Source organism: Suncus etruscus, chromosome 19 (assembly GCF_024139225.1).
Source record: "Suncus etruscus isolate mSunEtr1 chromosome 19, mSunEtr1.pri.cur, whole genome shotgun sequence".
NCBI lineage: Eukaryota > Metazoa > Chordata > Mammalia > Eulipotyphla > Soricidae > Suncus > Suncus etruscus.
In genome coordinates this window covers 43,598,058-43,606,436 of record NC_064866.1, presented here as the reverse complement: position 1 = coordinate 43,606,436, position 8,379 = coordinate 43,598,058, and the positions used below count along the sequence as shown (strand labels likewise).

Here is an 8,379-nt window from a genome sequence, read left to right as displayed (position 1 = left end):
TCTCCTTGAGACCTGGGAAGCAAAATTGGGAAGCAAGTAGGCCACACCCTGAGGTGGGTGGAGGACAGGAAGGGCAAAGGACCAATCCAAAAGGTGCTTCAATTCAATGTGTGATAAGCAACAGCAAAGAATTATCCTGAATAGAATGAAGACCAGTTATTCCAACAAGGGTGGATCATAACTGGTGCCAAGATTCAACCCGGTTTTTGGCCACACTAGTCATATGGCAGGCAAGTGAAAACGACCTTTTATAAAGAACCAAATGTTCAGTGAACCAGCCCTTTGGGCCACCTACTCCATTTCAGCCATTTACACCACCTAAGCTGCCTATACTACTTCAACCATATACACCACCTCAGACATATGCATTAGTTCAGCAGTCTACACCATCTCAGCTGTCATATTGCCTCAACTGCCTATCCCATTTTATCCATCTACACCACCTTAGCTTTCTACATTACCTCTAGTCATATACCGCATTAGGCATCAAATTATCTCAGCCATGTATACCACAAGATGCCTATACCCCTTCAGCCATCTACACTACCTCAGCACCTCAGCCATCTACACAGCTTCAACCATGCACAACCACCTCAGCTACCAGTACTACCTTAGATGTCGACACCACCTCAGCCATCTATACCACTCCAATCGTCTATCCTACCTTAGCAGTCTGCACCATCTGCAGCGTCTCTGAGCTTGTCAACACTTTGCACTTGCCACTGCCTTTCTGATCCTGAATGAGGGGTGCTGGGATGGTACCTGAGACTGCAGTGGGCATGCCTATGTCCCCTCAAGTGGCATCCCTGGTCACCTGGACATGGATACAGCTGGGTTCTAAGCATTAGGCAGCTAATGGATTGGGAGGCAGATTGATTTTTCATTAATTTCGCAAAAAAATCTTTCCACCTCCCCATATTTTTTCTTAAATGCTCCCTGACAACCTAGTAACTCACTCTCCCTAATGCATGGTGGACTTGAATGCACCAGGGCTGCCAGTAGTCAGGTGAAGACTACACTGAGGGAGCAGCAGTGTAGATGGAGAGGGGAAACTGAGGCAGAGTGTGTCCCTCCCTCCTAAGAAACCTAAGGGCCTGACAGGCTAGGTCAGGCATCTGCTCTCCCTGCCCCTGCTCTGTACCTCAAACCCTTTTTATTCTCTGTGCTGAGGTTGGCCCTGGTGAATCAGTGGTACTGGGCTCCTCATGGTGGTTTCTCAGGATCGAGTCCTGGAGTTCTCCTCTGCATCCTATCCTATTGCACCCACCCACTGCCCTGCCTCCTTGGGAGCCTGAAGCAGGGTCTGCTAACCAGTGTGGTCAGGGGGCCAGAAAACACTCACTCTGACAGGTGAAGGTTTGGATGAAGGTTCAGGACTCCACCTAGCTAGCCATGCTTAGGGGGCAGCTGCATCCCTTAGTGGCCTGAACCACCCATCTAGTACAACCTGCAGGCTGGAGTCTGGAAAAGGATCTCAGAGTGGGCACTGGACTCGGCAGCTCTCAGGGTTCCTCCTGGCCCTATGCTCAGAAATCGCCTGGCAGGCATGTGGATGCCGGGATTTGAACCACATTCTTCAAATGCCCTACTTCCATACTATCTCTCCGGCCCGACACACTACATTTCTAAGTGTATGTGATTGGAGTGTGTGTGTCAACGTGGGAGTCTTGAGTCTGTGATAAGAATGTGAAAATGGGGCCCGGAGAGATAGCACAGGGCGTTTCCTTGCAAACAGCCGATCCAGGACCAAAGGTGGTTGGTTCGAATCCCGGTGTCCCATATGGTCCCCCGTGCCTGCCAGGAGCTACTTCTGAGCAGACAGCCAGAAGTAACCCCTGAGCATCGCCAGGTGTGGCCCAAAAACCAAAAAAAAAAAAAAAAAAAGAATGTGAAAATGGGGCCCAGAGAGATAGCACAGCGGCATTTGCCTTGCAAACAGCCGATCCAGGACCTAAGGTGGTTGGTTCGAATCCCGGTGTCCCATATGTTCCCCCGTGCCTGCCAGGAGCTATTTCTGAGCAGACAGCCAGGAGTAACCCCTGAGCACCGCCGGGTGTGGCCCAAAATCCAAAAAAAAAAAAAAAAAAAGAATGTGAAAATGGGGCTGGAGTGTAGCACAGGATAGAACATCAGTAGGGCATTTGTCTCGCACAGGAGAGTCCAACACAGGACAGTCCCAGTTTGATCCCCAGTCTCCCACATGATACCCTGAGCCTGCCTGGAGATATTTCTGAGTGCAGAGCCAGGAATAAGCCCTGAATGCTGCCGGGTGTGACCAAAAAAAAATGTGAAAATATATGTAGGTCTATGTATCAGTGTTTGTATGTGTCAGTGTTTGTGTAGGTGAATTGTGGGGTGTATGTGTGAGCGTGGGGGTCTGGAGGAGTGAAGGCCGGCCTTCACAAGGTTTTATTATTATTATTATTATTATTATTATTATTATTATTATTATTGGTTTTTGGGTTACATCCAGCAGCACTCAGAGGTTCCTCCTGGCTCTACGCTCAGAAATCACTCCTGGCAGGCTTGGGGGACCATATGGGATTCTAGGATTGGAATCACCATTCTTCTGCATGCAAGGCAAATGCTTTACCTCTATGCTATCTCTCTGACCCCACTCACAAGGTTTTTAATGATGGCTCTGGAGCAGGGATCCTCAAACTTTTTCAACAGGGGGCCAGTTCACTGTCCCTCAGACCATTGGAGGGTCTGACTATAGTAAAAACAAAACTTATGAACGAATTCTTATGCACACTGCATATATCTTATTTTGCAATGAAGAAACAAAACAGATACAAATACAATATGTGGCCCGCGGGCCATAGTTTGAGGACCACTGACAGTCTGGAGGGACCTCAAGCAGGGAAGAAGGACATCAGTGGTGCAGACCTTGGTGGGGGTGAGGCAGCTGGACATCAGTAGCCACTGGGCTTGGTGCCTGTGAGGCCTTGTCCCTCTGGGCCCTTCTGTTCCATTCCAGGGGAAATGAAGGGCTGGTCTGTGCCCTTTCAGAAGGTCTGGGCCCTTGGCTGAGCACCTAGGGTGGGGCAGTGGCTCCCCTACGAATGACAGCACTGGTGAGTCCCAGTGCCACCCTGGGGTATGGGACTTCCGCAGCAGCTGCTCGCCGTGGCGGGGGCTTGGGGCTAGGCAGCAGAGTGATCACCTGCAGATTCCCATCCTCAGTGTCCATATGCTGCAGCTGGGCACCACAGATAGGCCTGGCTGCGCATGGACACGAGGGAGTCGGCCTCCTTCAAGCTGGCCCCTGCGGACAGGACAGCAGGCTGCTTGGGCTTGTCAGGCGACAGCAGAGGGTGCCCACCACACTGCCCATCTTCCTGTGGCCTGGCTCTCTGTAGAATCAAATAATTAACGATGGGGCTGGATGGAAGTGGATGCCATCCCAGGCCATGTGGCTCCGCAACCCCCATCCAGCCAGCGGGTTCCAGGCCCAGGTGAACGGAGGAATCAGACTCATCCAGAGACAGGCATCAGGAAGCATCAGCTTTATTCATGCCCTATTCACCACATGTGTGTGGCCTATCTCATAACCTTTCAAGAATTCAGCCATTCTTAGCTACCCTACATCTTTTTTTTTTTTTTTTTTTTTTTTTGTGGTTTTTGGGTCACACTCGGCAGTGCTCAGGGGTTATTCCTGGCTCCAGGCTCAGAAATTGCTCCTGGCAGGCACGGGGGACCATATGGGACACCGGGATTCGAACCAACCACCTTTGGTTCTGGATCGGCTGCTTGCAAGGCAAACACCGCTGTACTATCTCTCCGGGCCCATTACCCTACATCTTAATTCCTTTCAGCCATCTCCCTTTGACCTCCATGCTGGTCAAAGACCAAAAAGCCAAAGACCCAAAAGCCAACAACAACAACAACAACAACAACAAATAAAGAAAAGGTGCTTCTTCTTGCCCGCTACACAACCTTTCTGGTGTTTCTTCGAAAGATCTATGTACATCTTAGATTTATCTTCTCAGGAGCTTGTAGTTTGATTCCTTGATACATGTTTCTGGTTTTAAACACCCTGTGTTTAGGTTAGAAGTTTTTCTTTACATTTTCCTGTGATGCGCTTATGCAAACAGCCGCTCTTTTATTATTGACTAATTTTTCCTTTAATACTTGTAGACAATATTGTTTGTTTACTAAAAACAAACGGGGGAATTGTTGTGTATGTAAATATTTTGGGGGGATTACTATGTTACTCACCCTAAACTGATTGGTGATTGTGCCCTACCCTAGGGTGTGACCTGGCATTCTGCCCCCACCCTAGGGTAGGACCTGATTCTGCTTCCACCATTGGTTGATATCTGATCCCACCATTGGGTGGTACCTGACTCTGGAGGATAAAAACAAGGGTCTGTGGAAGGCCGAGGCTTTTTGTTTGGGGACGGCAGCGGGAGTTGGCGGCCAGAGCAAGTCAGGGAAGGAAGGGCACAAGCCAGGCGGAGAGGCAAGGCAGCACGCTGGGCAATCTAGAGCTCACACCTCTAACCAACCGCCCACCGGAAGTCGCCCACCGGAAGTCCTGCCATTGCTGTAGGAGGAGGAGCAGCACTGGCGTCCGTGTCCTTCGATACTCGGGATCTGAAGATGGCTGCCCAGTCCACGCCCAAAGTCGTGCCCAAAAGCACCACCAAGATGTCGCTGAACGAGCGCTTTACTAATCTGCTGAAGAACAAACAGCCCATGCCGGTGAATATTCGGGCTGCAGTGAATATTCGGGCTTCGATGCAGCGACAACAGCAGCTAGCCAGTGCCAGACACAGAAGACTGGCCCAGCAGATGGAGAATAGACCCTCTGTCCAGGCAGCTTTAAAACTGAAACAGCCCCTGGGTAAGAGTAACATCCAGGCACGGTTAGGCCGGCCCATAGGGTCCCTGGCCAGGGGAGCAATCGGAGGACGAGGCCTGCCCATAATCCAGAGAGGCTTGCCCAGAGGAGGACTGCGTGGGGGACGTGCCTCAAGAACCCTACTTAGGGGCGGGATGTCGCTCAGAGGTCGGGGTATAATAGGTCGGGGAAGAGGGGGCTTTGGAGGCAGAGGTCGAGGCCATGGACGGGGGAGAAGCGCCCTGACTCGTCCTGTGCTGACCAAGGAGCAACTTGACAACCAACTAGATGCCTACATGTCGAAAACGAGAGGACATCTGGATGCCGAATTGGATGCCTACATGGCTCAGACTGACCCTGAAACCAATGATTGAAGCCTGCTGGCCTGTGAGAGACTCTTACTCAAGTCGCCACACCTGTAAAGAATAGCTGAGAAACCTAATTGATGCTGGAAGGACCTTTTGATCAGAACAGGCTATGGACTTAACTTATTACCAGTTTATGCGTTTTGTGTGTTTCTTTTACTTTTTTGATACTGTGTTGTAAGAAAGATACCCACCCACCTTTCCTTTTTTTTTTTGCTTTGGTTTGCTTTATTATTTTGTTTTCCTAAAACAAACTAAAGACTTCTCTTTAGTTTAGATTATGTTGTCGACCGTCCGTGGTTAGGATATCTTTCCACCTCCAAGGTCCTGCCATCACCTCTCATATTCTCGACGTTCTAACATTTCCTCTGTTAATCTCTCTGGCCCCAGAAAAAGTCCCAAAAAGCTCAGGTGTTCTGATGCCTAAGTTTCTGAGGTACACACTTCTCTTAGACATCATCTTGAAGAGCCTCATGTTTAGAATCTAGGACTCAATATTGATATTTTGGTGTAGTGGGTTTTGGGAACATTGATGTAGCTTCAGGAACTCAAAATATGAGTTATGGGTGATTTTGGTGAGTTTCTGTTGTTATGTCCACTGATAACTGCTGGGTTAAGTATGTGCACTTTGTACCCTGAAGATTTAGAAGCTTTCCTCTTGGTTTTGTCTTTTGTCCAAAGGAGGTTCCATCCATTTTGGATGGGCCCTCAAGTTGTTTATTTACACAGGGAGGGTCTCTGCCTTAAACATTTTGTTTTGGTTTGTGACTTAAGCTCCCATCTATAAATAATCGACATCAATTTCAGACATCTTATGGACTTCAGACTGGATTAAGAACTTGGACTAAGTTCAGATACCTATTGATCATCATTGCAGTGGCTCCCCACTGTGCAGAGGGTGTATGTGCCTCTTCTTCTGAAATAAAGGCCTAGTTCAATGCCCTCAAAGATGGGCTTTCTGGTCTACCTGAACTTGAATGAAAATGGGGCTGGAGAGATAGCATGGAGGTAAGGCGTTTGCCTTTCATGCAGAAGGTCATTGGTTCGAGTGCCGTATCTGCCAGGAGTAACTCCTGGACACTGACAGGTGTGACCCAAAAACCAACAACAACAACAAATAAAAAAAGGTGGTGCTTCTTGCCTGCTACACAACCTTTCTGGTGTCTCTTCGAAAGATCTATGTACGTCTTAGATTTATCTTCTCAGGAGCTTGTAGTTGATTCCTTGATACATGTTTCTGGTTTTAGACACCCTGTGTTTAGGTTAGAAGTTTTCCTTTACATTTTCCTGTGATGCGCTTATGCAAACAGCCACTCTTTTATTATTGACTAATTTTTCCTTTAATACTTGTAGACAATATTGTTTGTTTACTAAAAACAAACGGGGGAATTGTTGTGTATGTAAATATTTTGGGGGATTACTATGTTACTCACCCTAAACTGATTGGTGATTGTGCCCTACCCTAGGGTGTGACCTGGCATTCTGCCCCCACCCTAGGGTAGGACCTGATTCTGCTTCCACCATTGGTTGGTAACTGATCCCACCATTGGGTGGTATCTGACTCTGGAGGATAAGAACAAGGGTCAGTGGAAGGCCGAGGCTTTTTGGCTGGGACTGAAGCTGAGTCTTTGGACTTCAGTCTTGTCCACCGAATAAAGCGAATATTTCCACGAGCCTGACTGTCTGCGAGCTGTTTACCCGCCGTTTCACCTCAGAACCGTCGGCTAGACAGGGTGGCAGACGCTCCCCTGTTCAGCTCCCAGCGCTGAACCCCCACCCCCTCTGATGATCACCTCCACCCAGGCAGGTTTTGGAGCTTACCAGCAAGCAGAATATGTAGGTCATCTGTGCTGAGGGGAAGTAGGGGGTCCTGACCTTGGGTAGCTGCTGTTTCTCTGCTGAGGGCAAGGGAGCACTGTTGGGGCTCAGACTCACAGGAGATGACCTTCAGGCCCAGAACCCCTCTCCTGGATTTTAGCACATACCTCCTGGGGACCAGTGGGCAGAGCAGCCCCCAAACCTGCTCAGGGTGCACCCGGCCAGGCCTGTTCCTGTGGGGGTAGGGGTCAATGTGGAGAGGTCTCATGGGGGGAGCCATTGTGAGAGGAGTCAATGGGGAGGATTCACTGCAGAAAAGTCACTGCAGGGAGAAGGCCTGGGGGCTCAGTGCCTGACGAATCCAATTGGATCCAGGCCTTGGTGCCTTTGCAGGATGTTTGGGGTGTCCCGGCCACATTGAAGTCCTTCTCTGAGTTCTTGGCTAGCAAGCAATCTCCACCCTAGGCCAGCACGGCCTGTGGCAGATCCAGAGAGCTCAGGGCCGCTTTGTGCCCTGGGAGCACCGGCCTATGGGGGGACTTGACATGACCCTCATCCGGTTTGTTCTGTTGGCTCCTCGGACTCCAGGGATAGCGTGGGGTCCCCGGGGGCTGGGAAGTCCTGTCCCAGCTCAGAGCCAGCTGTGGGGGACTGGTGACGCCATGTAGGGCTGCCCCTACTCCACCCTGGGGACACTCACTGGGTCATTGCAGAGGCCCAGAGCCACGTGGCAGTGGCCCAGGGTTCGAGAGTGCTTGGCCTTGATGCTTCATGTCACCCACTCACACAGATATGAGTGAGGGGCCAGACAAAGTGACCTCGAAGCACCACGGGGCTGACGCCAAAACTAAAATGAAGAAGTTTCCCCTCGTTGGAAACTCGTTGCCTTGCATGCAGCCAATCCAGGATGAATGGTAGTTCGAATCTCGACATCCCATATGATTCCGCAAGCCTGCCAGGAGCAATTTCAGAGTGCAGAGCCAGGAGTAACCCCTGAGCACCATATAGGGTGATCCCAAAACAAAAAAAATAAGTTTCTCTTCCTGGAGCTGGGGACCCGAGTCAGGGACACAAAACTCAACGACACTGAAGACGACCTGCATTCCCCAGGCCCCTCACTCTCACTGAGACCCTGCATGGGCTGGCAGACGCTGCCTCAGTTTCTCCCCCTTTTGCCCCTCTGCAGCCAGGGACAGCTGGGCCAAAGCTTGGGGCCAGGAGCGAGCCTTTGCTTTGGTGGTCGCGCAGGGGAATCGCCAAGTAGAGGGAAAAAAAGGGAAAAAAGAAAAAAATGATAAAAATATGGGGCCGGAGTGATGGTGCAGCGGTAGGGCCTTTGCCTTGCACGAG

General features: G+C 50.1%; 1 protein-coding gene across 1 annotated transcript; it reads left to right on the top strand.

Annotated features, from left to right (window-relative positions):
* The first annotated feature begins 4,554 nt into the window (after nt 1-4,554).
* Nucleotides 4,555-5,343, top strand: LOC125997131 (chromatin target of PRMT1 protein-like). The gene has a single exon (XM_049765593.1). The coding sequence runs from the start codon at nt 4,606-4,608 to the stop codon at nt 5,218-5,220; it is 615 nt and encodes a 204-aa protein (XP_049621550.1). The 5' UTR covers nt 4,555-4,605; the 3' UTR covers nt 5,221-5,343.
* Nucleotides 5,344-8,379: the final 3,036 nt, after the last annotated feature.

Excerpts from the sequence above, each read along its gene's own strand:
- LOC125997131 (XM_049765593.1), top strand. The coding sequence starts at position 4,606 with ATGGCTGCCCAGTCCACGCCCAAAGTCGTGCCCAAAAGCACCACCAAG.